This window comes from Protomyctophum parallelum (assembly GCF_964188405.1).
Source record: "Protomyctophum parallelum genome assembly, chromosome: 10".
NCBI lineage: Eukaryota > Metazoa > Chordata > Actinopteri > Myctophiformes > Myctophidae > Protomyctophum > Protomyctophum parallelum.
This window is the reverse complement of record NC_139704.1, coordinates 21,730,264-21,752,948: the sequence shown is the minus strand read 5'-3', so window position 1 is coordinate 21,752,948 and position 22,685 is coordinate 21,730,264. Positions and strand designations below refer to the sequence as shown.

At 42.3% G+C, this 22,685-nt stretch overlaps 1 protein-coding gene across 4 annotated transcripts in view; it reads left to right on the top strand.

Moving 5' to 3' along the window:
• LOC310866148 (ligand-dependent corepressor-like) overlaps positions 1 to 22,462 on the top strand; it is a 39,837-nt gene extending 17,375 nt beyond the window's left edge. For 3 of the 4 annotated variants that reach the window (XM_083775566.1, XM_083775567.1, XM_083775568.1), the window contains 5 exons: positions 139 to 218; positions 510 to 642; positions 892 to 1,215; positions 2,355 to 2,451; positions 14,888 to 22,462. In XM_083775566.1, the coding sequence (XP_083631692.1) occupies positions 139 to 218; positions 510 to 642; positions 892 to 1,215; positions 2,355 to 2,451; positions 14,888 to 20,057 (5,804 nt within the window). In that variant the 3' untranslated portion in view covers positions 20,058 to 22,462. Of the gene's footprint in view, positions 1 to 138; positions 219 to 509; positions 643 to 891; positions 1,216 to 2,354; positions 2,452 to 4,723; positions 6,508 to 14,887 lie in introns of those variants that run through there. The other variant, XM_083775569.1, reaches the window with a different exon arrangement.
• The last annotated feature ends 223 nt before the right edge of the window (positions 22,463 to 22,685 follow it).

Genomic DNA, 22,685 nt, shown 5'->3' with positions numbered 1-22,685 from the left:
CATGGAATCGGATGTCCTTTATTTACAATTAAAAAAAATGTGTTTAATCTTTTTATCAATTTTTAACACACATGCACGCGTACACACACACACACGCTGGTTAAAAGAGAAAATGTCACTTTTGTTGTGCGTCCGCAGGTTGTGAGCCCGAAGCGGTATCTGATTGGTCCTTCGATGAGAACTGTCTGTTCTGCTGCTTAAGACGTGACAAAGTGAAGGTAAGCTTTTCTTCTCATGCACCAGTTTTTATGTTGCTTAGTATTCATTCCAACCAGTAAAAGAAAAAGTGTGAGCCTACAGTGTTGTGAATGTATAATATATGTGCCCTGGGCTATGTGCAGCCAGGGTTTCCCAGCACAACCCCTTTTTGATAAGCAATAATGTTTATATTGAGAACTAGGCCTCGTCGATGGAAACTGGACAAATCTTCATTGTTGTATGCATTTTTAATGAGTTCATTAATATCCTGTTTGATTCTGATGACCTTTTTATTTTTGCCCTTTTGTCAGGAGCACTTAGTTAGCTTAAGCAACCAGGGCCTTGAAGATACACAGAAACCTCTCCTGGTTAAAGACCAGACCAAACTTAACAGACTAGAGAAGCAGGCGGAGGAATTCCTAAATGCAGTCCTCTACAGAAAGGGTGAGTTTCTATATCGGTGATCACAGATGATGACATTGGAAGTGAAAGTGGATGTAAAGCCTAATATATTCTCTGTAGAATGACAACCTCCTTGTCTAAAAGAACAGATCCTCAAGCTAACGGCACGCCACACAGCGTGAAGATTGGCTCTTTTACGCAAGCAACACCATCGTGCAATGGAAGATAAATTTAAGCTTAAGGTGAAATGTATCTTTGATTGTTTTGCCCTTGTGCCTTTTCCTCTGTCAGATGTCCCAAGCTTCTCGGACCCTCACATTCCAATAGTGGCTCGAGAGATCATGCAGAGAATGATCCGCCAGTTCGCCGCCGAATATACCTCAAAAACCAGCCCCACTCAGGACAGCCCCTCGGACCCGGAGCCCTCCACTGACCAAAGCCTGGCGCGCCCGCCCTCGTTCACGGGGGCGCCGCCGTCTGCCAGCCCCCCTGCCGCCCTCGCCACCACCGCCGCACACAGCCAGAACCCAGTCCTCAGCAAACTCCTCATGGCCGACCAGGACTCCCCTCTCGACCTCACCGTCAAGAAGCCCCCGGCCGAGCCCAGTGAACAAGGTACAGCGAACGTCGCTGCGCACCCAACGACACCACAGATGCCAAAACGCAAGATCAGAGTAAACTGTTTACTTTTATCTTGCGGTTTGCATCTGTGGTTTACCGTAAACCTCGTGAAACGTAATCGACAAACGGTAAATGGTCACGACTGGAGTGCAAAGAAAACAAAGGACCTTTTTCACCGCATCCATATTGACATGCGTAAGGGTGATGTTGCGTCCTGTACAGGTGTTACCAATGATGCTAATTATGGCTCTGCTTAGTGTAGCGGAGCCCCAGCGAGCCAACGTGCACAATAGCAGCACCATGACACCGTTTGATCTGAAAGGAACACATCTTTATTTTATATCATTGGTAACACCTGTGTCTACCCTAGTACTTGGAGTACAGTGGAGGAGGGAAAAAAAGTCTTATTTAGTGCTACAATACAAAGTCACTAGGATACCAGGTAAACATCAAGCCTAGCGTCTGTCTAAACAACCTGCTCTCTAAATAACATCATTCCGCAACTTGGGAGCCAGGGGAGATGGGAGGATGTGTGATCCATAGATAGATATATACTATATACTTTTTTTGTTGCCGATCCGATCCGATAAGGACCGATACAGTATCGGGACATCTCTAATATATACACTATGATACCACTGATTGGCCTCTTTACTATACATTGGTGTCCACCTGCCTGCCATAATGGCAGGGGCAAGCCATAGCTTATAATGCGTGTATGCCCTACGTATGTCTATTGAAGCAGGATGCCACTCCACAACTAAAATCGTGTTGAATTTTCAACAAGTTTGTCAAGTGGTTTGGTTTGTCATAAATGTCAGTATGTTACGATGCTGGCTACTTGGTTAAATAACAAATGTGGATTTTCATACTTAACACCAAGTACCAAATGGACCCGTTTAGGGTCCATTTGGTTCCATTTGTGCACTCTCAGAGTTAAATTAACATTGATTTTACAATATAAATTGGGGGTCCCAGAGATAGAAATGTCATTAAATGGGGGTCCGTAGACTAATGCATGTCAAACTGTGTTTTGCTAGAGCTGTAAAAATCTTGTCTTATGGGGGTCCCTTGCATATCTTTTCTAATGGGGGGTCCGTGGTCTAATTAGTGTCAATTTGCCATCTTTCCAGATGGAGTCCTGGACCTGTCCCTCAAGAAGAGCCGTCACAGCAGCCGTCTGTCTGGCCACGCCCCCTACCAGTCTGCACCAGCGACAACAATCAAAGGGTAAGATGGCCTTCTGTCCCCATGGTCCATGTCTGTCCCCACAGCAGTGCTTCTCAACCTGGGGGTCTGCATGATGATTTATTTATTTGATGACTCTATTTTAAGACCTTTTTAATACCTCAAAAGGAAAAAAGACCATTACTGCATTTAAAGTAATCAGCAAACTATACCATTAAAAACTGGTCAGACATTGGCCAAATTGTCAAAATAATATAAGAAAGGGGCAATAAATGGTGAAAAGGTTGAGAAGTGCACTGACTCTTTTGCTTTAGCCTAATCTGATTTGTGATAATCATTGTCCATTTCAATTTCATGAAATCAAATACGAGATTGAGTTTGACCTCAATAAGTCACCTTAATGACTTATTGAATTTCTGACACACACACACACACACACACACACACACACACACACACACTCGCAAAAAACATCTAATTAGGAATTGATTGACTCAGAGTCTGTCAATAGTAGAAGCATTTTGTGTTACCACGGTTACTATTAAAATGCATGTGATGTTCTAGCAGGGCTAACAATTGACTAGCAATAGCTTGATAATGTCCTTGCTACAACTTTTCACTTGTTGCATCGACAGAACTTCTAACAAAGGGAGTTTCTGCACATCAACCTCAGTTTAATAACGCCATGTTTTGACTCTGCATCTCCTCTGAAGATATTAATTCTGTAAAAGCAACACGTTTTTTTAAATAACATTGAACCAGATCAGCAGAGGCCACACTCTTATGAATCTCTATACAATTAACTCGACTATAGTCTGTTCATTTAAAAAAACACGCAAACCAATGTCTTTTATCGAATCATAAAGGACATCGGTTGAAGTCTTTATTTCATAACCCACAATTCTGTTCCGTTTTCCTCTGAGGCGAATCCTCTCTTGACATCATTATGCTTTGGCCTGGGTGTTGTTGGTGCATTTGAAACTGAACATGCCTGTAATTCAGTTCTGATTTGGATTAATTAAGCACCAGTTGCTTTGCTCCCTCTGTCTTGGCTACAGTGGGATTAGACGCAATCGTAAATGATGATCATCACTTTTTTTAGCAGAATAGAGCGGCCTGTGGTTTAGATCTCACTCTGTATGTGAACCAGATATTTGCATGACGGTATCTAGTTCTCATACGGTCTTTATCCTTGAAGGGCTGAGCATGTGGATGAAAACCAGCCGCGCGAAACGATCAGGAATTATTTAAATGACGAAAAACAGACCTCAGAAATAACTTCTTGTCAACACTTGTGTTCAATAAACACCAACAGCGCCTTTTTCTGATTTGTCCGACATTATTTGTTCATTATACTTCTGTCATGATCTTATCACCAATCACGAGTTTGATTGCTTTAATTTTTCACATGTTTGAAAAATCAACAAGTGTTATCGTTATTTCCTGCCATGACCGAATGTCTTGATTTGCGTTGGTAATTCTCTTAACCCATTGAAACCAGGAAAGCATCATTTTAGTTTTTACCGTCTGCTATTCAAAAATAACAGATGCACAAGCTTACAGCTGCGAGCTTGTACATCCGCTATTTTTGGACATCGTTGAGAAACATCTTGAAAGTGTGAACTATACTGATTTTTAGAAGGCATTTGTAGAATGGGAATCAGGTCTTAAAGGGTTAACGGAGGGTCTTTCTTTTCACTTTGAGGACTGAGTGTTCTAAACATCCCCATCATCTCCTCTGGCTAACTCTTTTATTGCTGCGCTTGTTCAGTGGTAACGTCACTCACAAAGGACCCAGCAGGGCTGTCCTTGCACTAGTCATCTGGTAACACATAGTCACTGTGCCCCGCTCCGCTGCCATGCCACAGAGTGCCTTCACTGTCAATGCTAAAACCTCTAGAACCTCCACCGGAAAACACATCACTCTTTCTGATAACTCCTTCATTTCTTTTCCTTTGACCCTTTTGTTTCTTGTTTTTTTTTCCTTCCCCCTTTTGTTCGCCCTTGACCTTTTTCTTTCTTTTGTTTTCTTATTATGTTGACTGGACCATTTGTGAGCCCGAATCGTCAAAGAAAACTAATAAACAGATTCTCAAACGTTGAGCCTTTTTTGTTCTTAAAAAAAGTCGCACACAACTGCACCCCCCACCCCACCCGGCCCCCAACATTTATTGAAAAGATGGTGATGTTACCCAAAGCAAGGTCATCAAATAAAGGAGTGGCCAACGTCCTCCCCTCCCCCAACCCATCGTCCTTTAGAAAACACAGCACTGTGCAAGCTCTGCTTACACCCAATTTCCTTCCATCCAATCAGGCGATCGTTGAGAGCGGACGGACAAGTCGGGCTGTTTATGAGGAGCCTACAGGATGGGAGGAGGTGGGAGAATAGCGGCCACTCCGACCATTCTAAGACTTCCCAGGCTCTTGCTTACTCTCTGCACATCAAGGAGGAGGCTGGTCTGTCCCCGGAGAGCGACCCAGAGTCACCTCCGAGCCAGAACCACCGCTCCAGTCCCACTGACCTCTTCAGAAACGGATCTGCGTTCTCCGGCGCACACACTCATTTCGGGGCCTTGCTCAAGCTTAGAGCCAACAGCGAGGCTAGTGAGCATCTTAAAGACCTGCCTCGGTTGCTGGAAGCAGCCGGGCTTTTCTCTAAGTCTCTGTCCTGTGGTAAAGGAACCCTCAGCGAGGCCCACCGAGACCTGGGCCTCTCCCACTCACCTTTTGACCTCAAGATTCCCCAGGTGCGAAGCTTGTCCGCCGGGTTAGACCTGCCCTCGGAGCATTCTGCTTCAGTCTGCGAGGATGGTCTGGGAAAGAAGCTTCGTTCTATACTGCCCAAGTACAGCCGCAAAGGGAGCAATGGAGTTTTCGACTTCCCCGGGGCTGAGAAGGAATACTGGGCTTACGACACAGACAGGCAAGCGTTGAGCGGGAACTATCCCAGCCTCGAGTCTGAGTCAGATCTGGGTTCCAAGCAGCAACCAAGGAAGAAGAGAGGGCGTTATCGGCAGTATAACACAGAGCTGCTTGAGGAAGCGATCACTATGGTCATGGGTGCAAAAATGAGCGTGTCTAAGGCCCAGTCCATCTATGGGATTCCACACAGCACCCTGGAGTACAAGGTTAAAGAGCGCCTGGGGACTCTGAAACATCCCCCCAAAAAGAAACTGAGGCTGCTAAGCCTCAGTTTAGCAGAGGAACAGGCCATTTCAAAGTCCCCTGAGAGCATCGAGGGAGTCCCATACTCGCAGCACACGGTCTCTGAGACATTGGAGTGTGCGTCAATGGAGAACGGGGGAGAGTCGCTCACCACAAGCACCTCCCCTGATGAGTAAAACCCACATAACCATACTAATGATTTATTTTGAACAAGATAACTTTCATGTTGCATTTGACAGACGGTAACAGAGTTGTCTTTCCATCACAGAACTAGTGTGTGATTATTTTTATTTAAAAAAAAAAAGAGAACTTATTTATTAACGTATTTAATTCGATCTGTCCCCCTCTCTTTGTCCTTAAACACTACAAGTGACTCACTACACTCCAAAAAACCAACCCATATGGGATTTTAACGCACTCCATGAAAGAAAATGCTGTTTTCTATAGACTGAATAAATCTATCCCTGTCTCTAAAAAGGTCACCCTAACAATTGGTAATACATAGAATCAAGTCTTGGCGAGTGGCGCCCCTTACTGTCCTCTGCCGGTACTGTTTTCTTTACAAAAGTAAAACATCTTTGCTGCAGATGTGCATGATGTTGAGAGCCTGTAAATAATAAGTTAATGCGGAATTTAGATGTTTTGTTGTAAAGAAAAGGATGTCTTATACTTTTGTGATCTTGCATACAAACACTGGTTGACGGACTTGCTTTCCGTCACTGTTTTACAAATGACCACCAGAGATTGAAATTGGCCCACCCAATCCCCAAGAAAATATACTGTAGATGCCAGGGCAATATCGTGCGTTCCAGCACCGTAAGATCTCAAATACCTTTTTATTTTTATAGTCCGTTTGTTGGAATGACATGTCCTCTTGTCCAGAGTTTCACCTCCCTCTTTGGTCCAAATCCTAAACTAAGAGCTAACCTTCAAAAAGCACACCCGGATCATTTCCCACCCTAGAAATGTGATGTAGTCTTTCTCTGCACAGTATGAATAGTGATAACGTGTAACTTAATAGCCTTCATCACACCTCAGGATACATTTATTTCTTGGCGTGCGGTATTTGTCAGTGAAAGAATTGTTTCTATCAGGAAAAAAAAATCTGTTGATTTCTATATAAACACAAACATACCTCAACCTTAGATATACTGTATTTGCATATCTCGGTGCCTCATGTTATGGATATTCTCAGTCATCTTAAAAACAGGAAATATTCCATCCCCCAAATCCTCCTTTATTTTAAACTTTTATTCTTTTGGTGAAAATAAATAAATGTATTCTATTTACTGACAAATACGCACGCCCTTCTATCAGGTGTCTTCACAGCCTTGACCGGTTATCAGTAGCATGTCAACAGAACACCAGTTCAAGCCTTTGGATCTTTTTCTTTTCTTTGTTTAGGGCTTCTCATTTACTGACTTCATGTTTTATATCAGGTACAATTTATTGCCTCTGAAATATCTTGTCTCTTCAACCCATTTAAGACCTCAGTCTGATTCTAAATAATGCCTTCTAAATCCTGACGGTTTTCTGGAAAACTTAAGTTGCTATAAATCTGTCGGTTTGTCGAGTGAAAACCTTGTATGTCCAAAACGGTTCCCTTTAAAAAGAAAAAATCAAATGGTGAAAATAGCTGATCTACAACTGTGAGCTTGTAGATCTGCTGTTTTCACTACTTTTGTACAACACTTTTGTTTGAAGTCCAGAAGTGGGGCATTCATTTACAGGGGGGAAACTAATCTTAAATTGAAACGTGAAGATACAAGGTTTCTGCCCAACAGCAACGATTATACGCTATTGGCCTGAATCTAAGACCTTTTTTTTTTTCCAAATGGAAATACAATATATATAAATACGCCGTATTGTCGACGGATATAAGACAACTCTGATTATAAGACGACCCGCATTTTTCAAGACTCATTTTTGGAAAAAGAACATTAAATGTCAAATAGTCTCCCCTTTTTTTAGGATATTACCATTGGGAAAAATATGTCTTATATTCAGGCCAATAGGGTATAGCTAAAATCTAAAATGACGCGGATGCTTTCCCGGATTGAAGGGGAAAAGAAGGTTAAAAATGTTGCTTTAACTTTTCGTGTTTTGAACAACAGAATCATATCGTAGCATATAATCACAGCAAAAGCATAATTCATACCGGCAACATACTACTACATGAAGGCGACCCAGTGGGCCAGTAATGCAGTAATGTAAAGATGCTTTCACCAGAGGGCAGCGCTGCACTGGACTGCATTGACCCATTACAGTAATGTAAAGATGCTTTCACCAGAGGGCAGTGCTGCACTGGACTGCATTGACCCATTACAGGCCAACACCTTTTCTGATTTCGGCTGTTTGTCAAATCACTCTGAAAGCCGGCCACTGTCGTCTCCATTATTGTAGTGGTGTGAACTTTGCCACGCACTTGATTTTGAGGGATTCTTTTTTTTTAAACGATTAGTTAATTATAACGGCCATTGTGGTCATCGTTGTCGTTGTTTGTGGACAGCCCTTTTCAAGGCAACACTTTTCTCAGTCGACACATTTTACACCAGCATTCTTTAGATAAGATAATACCTTATTTGACACAATAAATGAGTAAATGGTGTTCATCTAACTCAAGGGGATGTACAAATGGAATGAAAGTGGGCCCCTAATAAGGTTCCATTTGGTTTAATTTGCACACTTTGAGTATTTTACTACGTACACTCCAGATACAGGATTGTTTTTGTTTTTTTCTCTCTCTCTCTCTCTCAAAAATAGCTTCTGAATGGCAACTTTAATAATATAAATACTGTGCTTATCCAAAGGACTGAATCATATCCAGGTGTCGCACTGGAATCAGGAATTTTAGCATATGGCTCTTATTATACGTCAGTGTATGCCACGTACACTATCAACAGCTATACCTCAGGACTTGCATAATATTGTAATTGGATTGTACACATAATAATTTATGATGATCCTTTTTATCAGGTTGTTCAAAAGCTCTTAACAGATCTTCATATATTTGATTCTTTATTTGTGTTTTTCTTTTGCTTAATTTAATTTATTTTACAGTTCTAAGATGAAAATGTTGTGCTATGAAGTGAAAAATGTTTTTGAATACAAAATGATACTTCAGGTATAAGTAGGTACCTCAGAGATATATATATATATATTTACAGACTGTGTAAAATAGTGCAGTCAATGATTGTCAAGTGAAATCTGATCTCAAAGTCAACGCTAAACTTTTGAAACCACTTTATGTACAAACCTTGTGCTATTTTGCGGGGAATAATTCATTTTTTACACTAACAGTGTAGAATCTGCATGTAGACATTATGGGGGAAAAAATATTCGCGCTTATAGAGTAAAGTGTATAACGTTTGAATTGACATTGCTAAAACTCTAATGGCTAATGGCTAAAAACATTTTTACTAGCAGTAGGTTTGATGGACCTAGATTTCAAATGCATGGCTAATTCACTAACCTAATCAATGAAATGGTGTCTTTGTTTAATTACCTAACAGTACATGCACCAGTTCAAACTAACTTGCCCCATAAGAAAAAAACAAAAACAATAATAGGTTGATCTCGCCATGACAATCATTAACCCATTTTGACCTAAGACGAGATATTTGCGTTAAAAACGTTCGCTCTGGAAGAATATATATTCAAAGATTTGCACCACATTTTCACGATTTCTCAAAAATGGCAGATCTACGAGCTTGTATATCTGCTATTTTTCAATGGCTAATGTATAACATAATGCTTTAAACACCAAAAGGGGTTCCCGCCCAGAATGGGTTAAGAATTAATCAAAGGCTATTCATACCCAACAAAATATTAACTATGTTCCAAGTTTTGGGAAATATAAATATGCCTGTTAAGCACGTGAGGTTTTGTTTTGTGGTGTCTGTTATTTGCCATCATGTGATCAGATACACTTGATATATAATTTTGCAGTTAGCTTATAAACACATTTTAATGTCCTAGTTTACTGTAGCAAATCGAACGGTTTACTACCTCATGATATGGAAAACTGTTAGTTTTCACGTAACATTTCTATGTAGCAGTTTCTCATGTACACCACACACACACACACACACACTTGTAAAACCAGATTGATACACTTCTTCGTACAACGGTAGCGCACACAGCAGAAATGGGTGATCTGACTACAACAGTAGTTCTCAAACTTGTTCGTGCCGCAAGGACTCCCAAATTGATATATATTTGGCCGCGGGACCCCATCTGAAAATGTTTTGTGCCAGGGGCCCCCAGGGTAAAAAGATTTGTGTAAAAAAAAGAAAAAGAAAAACGTTTTCAAAAACCTTCACGATATTTTTTTCAAAAATGGCAGATGTACAAGCTCGCAGTGGCACGAAGTGACACACTTGAGTTTGTACATCTGCTATTTTTCAATAGCCAACGTATAAAATATGGATAAAGGGGTTAAAATGATGCTGTATTTACACATTTTGCAGGGGATCCCCCTGGAACCCCCTCAACAAGGGTCCCCCGGACCACACTTTGAGAACCACTGATCTACAAGCTCTCAACGCATCACATCTATGATGCGCAGTGAGCTTTTAGATTGCCTGTTTTCGGCGTGCAGTGCATTCATACGACGGAGCATAACTTTGGCATTAGAGAGAAAGCTCTTTTTGGATGAATTTTCACACCACAAGGAGATGTGGAGGCTAGAGATAATGTGCATAGTTACTCTGACATGAGACGGTGAAATGAATCAGAATTCAAGCACGGGTCTAACCCATTATGTAAATATGTCAAAGTATCCTAAAAAGTTTCATGCACCCATTCTTGACTTGAATATTTTAAAGGTCAGGAGTTCATTTTGTATCGTCTTGGTAGTTGGCACAGTTAATAATAGTCTGGGGTTTTCTTTTGGAGAAACATTTCCGTTCTCATAAATGGGAGTAAGATGTAATTTTGCTTCCTGAATGCAATATCTCTTTAGACACGAGTCATTTCACTCAGGCAGTGTTTATTATTGAAGCTTTTTCTCTCGTAAGTAAAAATGAATGTAAATAGCTTTAACAGAACAAAACGACAAAAAACTAAAAAAGCGCTTATTCACATTGAAGAACTTAATGAAAATATAGATATATATTGCTGATAACGTATATGATTTACCTCGGGTGTGACGTAGGTGAAGGAATTCGATTTTAAATTGTCCTTCACTTTGTTATTACAAGGGGAATTTGTTAATAATGTTTTAAATATTATGCTTAGCCCCATTATAACATACCAGTCGAGAGCTTGGCGAATTGATGAGGTTGCACAAATGCAAATAGTTTCACTCTTGAGATGCGTAAAGCGCGTACTTATGCGGGGAAATTACATAATTTCTTTCTTTTCTTGTTTTGTAATTTAACTTTTTTTTTTGCAAATGTACAAAGGAATGAAACTGAGTGTATTTTTGCATGATTGCCAGAGTATGGACTGAAGAAATTGTGTCACTGGGCCACTTGATGTGTACAGTAAGGTGAAAGTAGTCTTTGATGGGGGATGTTGTAATAAAACCACTGGGGTGTATGCAATGTATGTCATGTAGAAACGTGTAGTACACCACTGAAGTAGACGAACTGTGAGAGTCGATGTCATGGATCCATTCAGAACCACCGTGTGTCAATTGTGTCATTAACCACTCTCAACCCGGCATCCCTGTTTTGAGCCATGTGTGACTAAAATGTTCAAATAATATATGTGGCAAAATAGTGAAAAATAAGCAGATCCACAAGCCCCAAACGAGTCTCGACTTAGCTTGCATATCGGCTATTTTGTCCGTTTCTGAAATGGGTCTCGAGTGGTTAATGATGTATATCCAACTAAAATTCACTCAATGTCTGAACATACAACGGTTTCCTAACTAGGGTTGGGAAACTTGGGATCTTTTAGGATTTCAACGATTCGACTGGATTCCCAACCCTATTCCTCACATGAACTAGATCTGTTTCTCCTCCCCAGTGTACTGTGAGGTTACCGTCGACAGCTCTGTGTTGTCGTGTATCTGTCTGTTGTCTCGTCGAATTCTTGCGGTGGTCTTGTTTTGATTTGGTCTCTTTTTTTTAATGTATATAATATATCTGTTGTCACTTTACTATTTGAAGGGGCGGGGGTAATTAATGGCATCTCGTATGAGATCCTACACAAAACGCTATGTGAAATGGAGAGCAAAAACCCTCAGGTATCTAACTTGTACCACCTCATTGTAGTTCAGGTAATATTCCTACTTAGACTGAGCTTGCAGGGATGTACTGTATGTGTCCCGTTACCGAAAAGCAAACATGTCTCAGGTTCTGGAGGAGTTGTCGTCACAAATCATTTTTTTTGTGTCTTAAATCATTGCAAAATCATTGCAATTTATTTAGATTTATTTAGTATTTCCAAAAAATCAGTGTGAGATATTTTACTGCTGCACACGCCCTCTTTGGTTGCGTCGAGCGGCCAAAGATATTACAAATTCACACTTATTGAATTGCCGTAATTCAATGCAACTTCAGTTCAGGTAAGATGTTTGCCAGGCACGGTTTTCAGTCTGCAGTCCTCTCTCCGGCTCACAGTGCCTCAAGCAATATAGAGATGTGTCACATTGTATTGGTCTAAAAGAAAATTACATTTGACCGATCGTTGCTGTCGGGCGGAAACCTCCTATCTCCATATTCTAACCTTTTTTTCCCCTTTTCGTAAATACTTGATCATAATACAAAAGTAGCAGATCGCAAGCTCCAAATGCGTCACAAAGTGACACGTTTCAAGATTGTGGATCTGCTACTTTTGATGCATTTTTTGCATTTGAATCCAGAAAAGTAACAGTTTTGGACATATGAGGTTTCCTCCCGACAAGAGACGACATGCATTTTCAGACATTCTTAACCACTTATGTGACACAGTGTGTATATTCAGTGATTTCACTTAATTCAATTATTTTTTTGTTTTTGTTGTGATAATCCTCCCTACTATAGAGTGTGCTGACCATATAAGGAGTTCCTCCCTGTCCCCAGTACCCCTGAAACGTAGGTTTCGTTTTTGGCTAGGTGGCCCAGCCATCATCGCGTCCCCTCCCCCACTGTAGTCTATGCATCTTGTTACCGGGGCGGACCAGGTTTTTTTTCTCCAAATGGGGCAGCTTAGTTTGAACTAGGCCCCTTTCACGCCAGGCATATTGACACAAATATTTGTGTAATATTACTTCCGTTACAGGTGTTAATGATAATATAATTATAACAATGATACATTTTATTTATAATGCACTTTACATTTGCTATAAGGTGTTAAACAAACGAAACAAAACAATCTGGATCATTACGCAAAATGGAACGGAGCCTTTAATTAGTGGCATTGGGGGCTGTTTCTGATTCCTGTGTGACCGTGACCCTTGTTTGGCTGCGGACCTCCATCTCAAAAATAGTTTCAGGGACTTCCAGAAGCAAAGAGTTAATGTTCACTTTAAAAAATAAAGAATTCAAAGATGCGGAGGTAAAATCGAGATTTTTCAAAAATAACAGATCTATTACAATTTCATAACGAGGCATGAAGTGACGCCTTGTGAGCTTGCAGCATGTGTGCATTTGAATAGCCAGAGTTTAAAATTAGGTTAAAATGGTACACCTAACCTGACTTCGCCAGATTGCGGCAGTATTGAGTTCACCAGTTCCCTCCTGCCTGCATCTGGGATCTCTCAAGCAGAAACGATGAACCCGGAAGCAGCGGGACAAACATATATCCATAATAGTTTCGAGTTGTAGTCTTGTTAGGTTGTGTTTACATTTGCGCTGTGGGAGCGCTTCAATATGTCATAAGTCTCGTGTTGATCCCGCCTCTAGCAGCCTCATACAGCCGCATATCGCTCCGGCCATAATTCGACCGGAGTACATCATCTCTGCCTGAGAGTTCCCAGAGTCCCTGCTGGCAGAATGCAAATGTTGTCCAACAGGGGGAGTGGTTTCACCAGGCTATGGTACACCCCCAAGGACCCCACTTTGAGAACCAAGGCCTGACACAACAATTTGTTAATTTGACTGCCATGCGAAAAGGGCCTGTTGACATTTTAAAAGGTAAAGCGGTCATCTCTAAAGAACCAAGATATGTTTGACATGTTCATGCAACAGTTATCCATTTTCAAAGAAAGAAAAGATTTTTGGCATACTGGTGGGTTGTACACAAAGTAATTGTACTTCGTACAATACCAGGCCTACCTCACAAATGCAAAATAAATATAGGACAACATATGGAATAAATGGGGAAAAACAGGGACACAAACAAAACCTCGTAATTATTGGGATTAATCATTTGTCAAACATTGTCTAATTTGCTGTTGATGTTATTCCATCCTATAATTTATTATTTAATTAAAATAATTGTGTGTTTTTGACAATTTGTTAAATTTCTTTGTGCTAGAGAACTTAAATGATCACTACATGTTATCCGTTGCACTTGATGTTTGATAACGGTTTGAATTTGACAACTTGTTGACAACTTTGCTCCTGATGCATTTCTTCACAGTGATTTAACATGATCTTGCTTTGTGTTACCATGGGAACTGGGGCATCGTTGCTTAATGTCTCTGTGCATGTGTAAAGGTTACTCAATGTACTCCATAAGGGGGGAAAAAGCATTACAAAAGGCGAAGAAAAAAAAAAATATTAGCTGTAACAATGTCTTTGGTCAAATTCACTGGATAAAAGAATCACTTTTCAAAATCACTTATTCTTCTAATAAATTTATTGTGAAAATACAGATCATGTAGTGTGTGTGTGGTTTACTTTTAATATAGATTATACTTCACAAATCAGTGAAGGCTCTTGTCTTGTTTTATTATGTCGTTGACTTGTCGCTGCCCGGCAGAAACCTTGTATCTACATATTAATTATATTTTTCATAAATCGATGTCATTAGCCACGATGCCGTCTTGACGGTGTCCGACAAGTGGAGATCTGCTATATAATCCAATTTGAGGAAAGACGTTTGACGTTATGGGTGTGACTATGACATGGCCAAACTAGGGCATCAGTATGACAATGGTTATGTTATTATAATCACATTTGGGGAAAGACATTTGACGTTGTGGATGTGACTATGACAAGGCCTGCTGTGTCGCTGAGTTTTATAAAGTGAGTTGCAAGGCCACTGCTTTTGTCTACGTTTGGCTCAGCACCAAGATCGGTGGATGTGCGTTACATTATCTTATTTCTCCCTACAGTGACCACAAGTAATTCATCAGTATCAATTTGAAACGTAATTACCCATACATGTCTGTCTGTTGCAACCGCTGACTCACTCATTTGACTGTGTTTCCTTTTTTCAGTGAGCCTCCAGAGGTGCATGGTGCAAAGGCAAAGGAGCTGCAGTCGACCTCCACACTGGAGCAGTTTGTGGCCAAACTCTGCCCTCACCATCAGAGACAGATTGTAGATGCCCTGGGCTTCCTTCAGACCGAGGTGAAGGCGTCGGGATATTCCAGCACATCGCAAGCCTCTAACCCTACCTCCTGTAGCCAGGGAGCCATGTGCTCCACTGCGCTGCCAAACCTGGAATCCCCTGGGCAGCCATGTTCTCAGTCCAGGCTTCCTATTACATCCACTCCTAAAGGCATGCTGGATGTCCGGGACTCGTCTCGTATCACTGGCAGTCCTGCAACGGTAAAGAGTGTTATAGACACTGCTATTTCACTGAAAACGTCCATTATTTCTGGCCCTGCTTTGGATCTGCGCACACCTGGATCAGGTAGCACCGCGGGTTTGAACATCCCCGGCTTGAATGCAGTAGATGCAGAGAGCAGCCATCACAGTGACCACGCCCCATCTCTTAAGGTTATAATCAAGTCTGATGGTAAAGCTGACGGTAAGAAGCTGTGCGTGCTCCCGCCCTCACTGTTAACTCACTCTGGCACTTTGGGAGAGAAACAGGGTAACTCGGACTTGTCAAACAGAGCAGAGGCTCACAGTGCTAGACTCAGCTCTGCTGTGAAAAGGCACAGTCAGTCGGGACAATTGCAGCAAGCCAGACAGAGAGGCTCCATTGGGCCCACCAAAGACTCGCAGGCTAAAGTCTCAGTTCACAAGGCTTTCAGCAGCATTCCAATCAACTCCCCAAGGACCGCTAGAAAGACCATGCGGAGTTCCATTGACCATCGTCCCAGGGAGTCTGTTCGTAAGGTCATAACAGACCCAGATCTAGGCCACTATGACATTGTTTATATTGACAAACCAATCACAGAGTGCTTGAGGGAACAGCGGCGTCCCTTCACCCCACGCCGAAATGCCAGGAAAAGCACCAGGGGGCCCATGTACGTAGAGGAAATGTGGGAGCTGAAAACGGTCCGTACCTTAGCCAACCGAAACGACAAGAGCAACTGTCCGAACCCGATGCCAGAGCTCGTCGCCTCTGTCACCCCAAAACAGATACTCGCCAAACCTGATGGTGTACCCCCTGTAGATATGCCTTTTGCAGGAGGCTGTGGAGAGACTGTTGGCCAACAAATGCCCTCAGAACAGCCAGAAGAGAGGGAGACACCTGGAATGGGGGATGTGGTGGAGGCAGCAGATGGTGAACTGGATGTTTTAGTTGAGAACAGTCAGACAGATCAAAGTCAAGTAGCCAAGGAGACGTCCACTCCCCCATCTCCCTTAAGCTCTCCAACGGAGAATAGTGAAACGCATGTATATGCAGATGTAAACGCAATGCAAGAAGCGGGCGCAGATTCAGAGCAGATTCAGAGCAGTTCCGACGAAAGCCCTGCTTCAGAAACTGCCGCTATGGCACCACTTGAGGAGGACAAGGAGAGCAATGAGCCTGACAAGGTTTTGAATAAAATTACTGAGGAAGTAGCAATAGAGACCATGACAGACCAGTCAGAGAATGAACGGGTAAATGAAATGGGGCCCCCGTTGGTTTCAGATGAAGTCCCAAGCAGCGAGTCTGCAGAGCAGCAGGAGTGTGACACCTCGGCCCCAGCCGAGGGTGATGGAGCTGTGGAAGAAGAGGGGGACAAAAATGAAGCCGGAAAAGATGAGGAACAGCCACCTGAGCCTCAACCAGAGGTGCAGAAAGTAACTAACAATATGGACGGAGAACAGAATCATAGCCCCGTAGCTCCTGCAGAAGAGGAGGCGGCAGTGGAAGTGGAGGTGCAAGAAAATAACACGGTGCAGCCACAGGAGAATGGCACAGTTCAACCACAGGAAAGTGACCAAGCTCAACCACAGGAGAATGGCACAGTTCAACCACAGGAAAGTGACCCAGCTCAACCACAGGAAAGTGACCCAGCTCAACCACAGGAAAATGACCCAGCTCAACCACAGGAAAATGACCCAATTCAACCACAGGACAATGTCACAGCGCAACCAGTTAAGATTGAGGTGGTGCCTGAGACTGAAGAGAATGATGATGACGAGGACTATGATGTGTCCTCAAAGACACTTGATGCACTTCTGAATGAATTGCCACCCTGGCGTCGAAAACGCGGCATGGTCATTACTCTGCCAAAGCGACTAAGAGAGACTAAGCGTGAGATTGTGGGTTATGTTAACGGTCGACCCATATCTGCCTCTGACAGAAGTCTGCGTCGAAGATCGGCCAGTTGCACCCCTCCACCTCTAAAATCTCGAAGACGAGTTCCCAAAAACACACCAGTCGATGCTCCTGTTCATAATAGTCCCATGCCAAGAGATCTCCCCGAGAGAGATGCATCTGTAAAATCTGAGAATATACCTGTGCTTGTGGATGAACTTTCCCCTGAAACCACACGGAACACAACACGTGCCTCAGGGTCCCTCGTTAAATCAGAGCCAAGAGCCAAACGAATCCAAAAACGTGCAGGTCAGAGTACACACAACACTGATTCTCTTCCTCAAACCCCTGAGTCCAGACGCCCACTCAGATCAGCCAGACTGAAGCAAGCTGAAACTGCTAAGTCGCCGCAAGCTGAAACTGCTAAGTCACCGCAAGCTGAAACTGCTAAGTCGCCGCAAGCTGAAACTGCTAAGTCGCCGCAAGCTGAAACTGCTAAGTCACCGCAATCTGAAACTGCTAAATCACCGCAAACTGAAACTGCTAAATCACCGCAAGCTGAAACTGCTAAGTCACCGCAAGCTGAAACTGCTAAATCACCGCAAGCTGAAACTGCTAAGTCGCCACAGTCTGTAAATAGCTCTTCTGTTTCGGCAAGACCCACTGGGCCACATTCACTTCCATCAGGAGAGGACATACCCTCCGTCCCCGTTTCTTCTTGTCCTCTTCCCGTTTCTTCCACCCCACCCGTACTTCCTTCCTCTGCTGTCTCTGAATCATCAGATGGATCTGCAGTCCCAGAGAATACTGTCGAACAGGGTGTTGTAAATCCCAAGTCACCGGAAATGAACCTCTGTGACAAGTGGAAATCAACGGTGGAAAGACGTTTGCCAACCAAACAGAAACTTAGACCGTCAAAGGCTGAGAAGGTCAATGAGGATGAGAATCCACAAGTTAGCAGTCGGGTATCTGGCCCAATGAAAAGTCAGAGTTCTGAAGAGAATGAAACGGCAGAACCAAGTACACCAGTAAGAAGCAAACGGCTTCTCCGCAAGGACACGGAAGGTGGCGAAAGTGTTCAGAGGAAGGCAGCACCATCCTCCCTAGATGAGAAAACTGTGGGTGGGGAATCCACCAACTCTTCCTCTCCAGACAAACTTGTGAAAATGCCATTGAGGAGTGAGAGCAGTAAGGCTGGTGTGTCCAGTGAGAACCCACCGTTGAGGTCACAGTTGCCGTTGAGGTCACAGAGACTGGCAACGCCTTCTACAAGTGATCCTAATATAGCAGAGAAACGGAGGGATGTTGCGTCACCTATCAGAATCAAGCCAGAAAAGATAACAAAGATGGCAGTAAGATCTTCCCCGTTTTGTGAAACCTCTGTGTTGTCACCAAGCACGGTAACCTCTGTGATCATGCCCAGAGTCGAGACCCTAAAGCAAACTACTGCTAACAAGTTCTTGGGAGCCCTGAATGGAGAAGAAAACCAACATTTACTCACAAATCTGAACATGAAGTTTGATAAAATGCAGAAAGGCTGGATCCAAATGGACAAAGAGGGCCAGCCAGTGAAAAAACACAGAAACATGTCAGACAGACAGGCAGCCATATGGAAGAGTAAGCGCAGGACACGGAAACCAAAGTCTCAGGACCAGCAGAAGCACTCTCCGGTGCAGATGCTTTTCATGAAAAATTTCAGCCTCACCAGTATTTGCCGCTGGTTCCTTGAGTCAACAGAAACAAAGTCCCTTGTCATCGTCAAGAAGGTGAACACGCGTCTTCCGTCCGAAACCCAGCTCTGCTTCCACAGCTCTTCTGGCATGTCGGGGACATCTCAAGGAGTATATCCAAGTCTGCAGGCAGAGCGCCTTAAGAAACACCTGAAGAAGTTTGCCATTGCCTCCCCTGTGAAGAGCAACCCCAAGAGTCAGAAGCTCATTGCTAAAGCACTGGAGCAGGAGGCAAATGTAGTCAGAGAGAGGAGAGAGGTTTTCTCTGGCACTCGTTTGACTAAGCCATTATATTCTTCAGTCGAAGCTCAGAAGCAGAGTGAAGCCCAGAAGACTTCAGGTAAATCCAAGAACCCAGCTAGCGCACGGATCCTCAGAAAGTACTCAAACATCCGGTTGCATGTTCAGCAAACCTCTGTCAGGCTTAAAGAGGCCCCGACAAAAAGAGCCACAAGTATGAAAGCCTCCAAGTCTGGCTCAAAAACAAACCTCAAATCAACTGTCAAGGGAGAGAAATCACGTCTTCCCGTTAATAAACAAATGAAAGAGTCAAAGATAAGGAAAGGGAAGATGTCCACTGGTAGAAAGGCTACAGCAAAATCTCCTATTCAAGAAAGGAGATCTCCAGGCAGTAATAGAGCATCAAGGGATCTTACCAGGAAAGATACAGATTTTCCACTGAGATCTTCTCCAAGACCAGGTATGCCTAAAAGATTGAAAAACAAGCCTGAGTCCATCAAAAAGCAGTTGGAAACGGAGAAAACGGGGGTGGAAAAGCCCACTCTGACTAAAGCAAGTGGTACAAGAACCCAAACAAAGGAATCACTACAAAGTCCAATCACAGAGGGTCGAGTCAGTGAAAGTAAAGGTGCAGAGGTCGCTGTAGAAACCTCACAGAAACACACAGAAGTTAAGCCCCCAATCTCACCTGACCAGGTGCTGACCAGGTCACAGAGAAAGATGGAGGCAACCGTCCCTCTGACGGAAAGCCCCAGTTCTGCTTCCAAAAAGTTGTGGACGCCGGTCGCAATAATGCAAGGTGGCAGTCCTAGATCTGCAGCCAAGAAGGTTCAGGAGCCCACACCAACAGGAAGTGGGACTCCAAAATCTGTCACAAGAAAAGGTCAGGTGTCGTCGCCGCCGCCACGGAGTGGGGCTCCAAAATCGCCAACAAAAAGAGCTCAGGAGCCTTTACAGTCTCCAGCTAAGCGCACCAGGATGTCTCGTTCAAAATAAGACTTACTTATTGACGGGAGACCACAGAACAGAGGATGATGATGTTTTTCCTCTGTTATGAATATACTCACAAAGGACTACCGGTACAAGTAATTATTTTGTGTACTCTTGTTCAACTGTTTAAACTTTTCTCATTATTATTATTATTTTGTTTGTAGGAAAATGTGTTGAAAAAGAAAGTGCTGACACTCGGAATTGATTCACACTTTCGTCTAGCTTGTGCCGCGAAATGCATTAGGTTTGCTGTATGTGTTCAGGGGCTACATGCAAGCTCCATGCGACGACGAGCAGAGTTATTGTCCCCCCCTTTTTTGCTTTGTTTTTCACCACTCTGTAGCACGGCTGGAGATAACATTGATGCCATGTGAAAACCAGTTTTGCAGAATTGTGTGCATGAACGTTTGACGCTAGTCTACGTCAACAGGTTGGCAGCAAATCCATTCACCTTCTGCATATTATTTTTGGCCGGCGGCATGTTGCGCATTTAGTGAACACTGGAGAACGGAACTACTCGACATGCATGAACCCAGAAGCATGGTAGAGCGGTTTTAACTGAATACTTTTTGCGTATAGAATCTTTTGGGCCATTGGTGTCTCCAGCCTGTCTAGCAATCAGAGCTTTTTGGGTGTGTAACAGCTGTGACAAGGTGCCTTATTTATGAAGTTTAAGTCAGAATGTTTTGCTATTATGTGAAGCCTCGGTTCCCTTGCCGTTGGCACAGGTTCCAGTTAACACAGATGTGCGTCCTTCCATGTTTGGCAAATGGTTTTCCGTTCCATACCTGCATATTTAATATAATAGTATGCCTCCTTGCTTAATGTGTAAAAGCTTTTGTGTCCAATACGTTGACTGAGGCATTGTCAATTTGTTCTGAAGATTTCTATATTCTGCTCTTTCTTTTGTTATATACTCATTTTCCCCCCCCCATGAAGTCCATGTAGTTGTTACATAATGAAGCCGACGGTAATCTCAGTAAATCTCTCTCGCACTGTCTATCTCTCTCTCTCTCCATCTCTCTGCATCACAACAAAAAAAGGTTTTAGATCTTTGTTTTTTTTTCTATTTTTCATTGAGGTAGAATTTGACAGCGATTCATGTTGTACACATCCATCGCCATAGTCTGGCCATTAGCATCATTGTCACCTGCTTATTATTACACCTTCTTAAAAAAATAATGACCTGCTTACTGCATGTGTTTATAGTCTTGTTAATGTGAACCGTTGCTAAACTATTTTCTGCCACTCTTGGAGTAGAGATGTTACGTATATGTAAAGCTGAATCCTACTGTTAAAAACAAAAAAAAAGGTTAACCACTTTAGACCTGGCATCCCTATTTTGGACATTCATCTTTCAAAAATAGCTGATCTACAACCTCACAACTGATTGCGATCATAACGCATTGAGCTTGTACGGCCATAATTTATTTTGTTTTTCTTTTTTAATTGAATCAATTTTCATGATTTAGAAGCCATTTTAAAAAATCCTGAAAAATGTATTAAAAAAAGGGGCTTAACCAGCATCCAGAAAAATCTCAAAGTGTTGCACTGCGTCACGTTGTAAGCTTGTCAATCTGCTATTTTCAGTTAAGGTTTTCCCCAAATGAAAGAAAACGGAAAATACGTTTGTTAGTATAGTCCCCTGAGGGACTCCGTTCAACCATATAGGTTAACCATAAGTGGTTAAGTAATTCAAGACTATGCATGTACGTTACGGTGCGTATCATTAACCTGTACTGAGAAGAAAAACGTGATGGTGGCTTTTTGACCGTTGCAGTGGTTGACAAGGTTTAAGGCAGCAAATCCCTCGTCTATTGTGACCTTCCATACCGGTATGTCATTCATGATGCATTACTGGTTGATGCATTAGTACCTCTTCTACATAAGATAATTTAGCTTTTGCCCCACTCAACGATGTCACTACCAAGTGTATATATTCCTTAATGGGGCAATATTCTTTTTTTGTTTGAGTGTTTTCTTGTCACTTCTCAATCCATACACAAGATTTTATTTTTGTTTTATTTACTGCCAGGCATTATGTTTTCAAATTTTCTCTACATCTGCAATAGTAGCATCCAACATGAAACATTTACCATTTTAGCACAGTGTTGTCTCTCGCTCTCTCTCTGTCGCTCTCTCTAGGAATTAATCATTTGTAAATGCAAAACATTTAATTCCTGTTTTTATTGTTATTTAAGAACCCCTTGTTCATTAGACCTAAATTAAACAACCCACCAAATATCTGACTTGAACATGTTTTATTCTTTACAGTTGCTATTTATAGATTTTGATTTTTGTATATCAGAAAGAAATAATTCTTTATTTGTGTTAATCCCAAGAATGATACATCTTTCACGTTAAGAACTTTGTATTTTTGCTGGAGTTGATATAAAGATGTTTGAATTTTACGTTTGGTTTCTTGGGTTGTGTTTCTCAGTTTTATTCCTTACTCAAACAGACTTAATAAACTTAATTTAGTCATGAAGTGTAAGAAGCTACTACATATATTAATTAACCCTTTTTAAGTACTTAATTAAATGGTGCATTTATATAGCGCTTTTATCCAAGCTACTTTACATAGATTGTGCATTGCATTCACCCATTCACACACATTCATACACCAATGCAGGC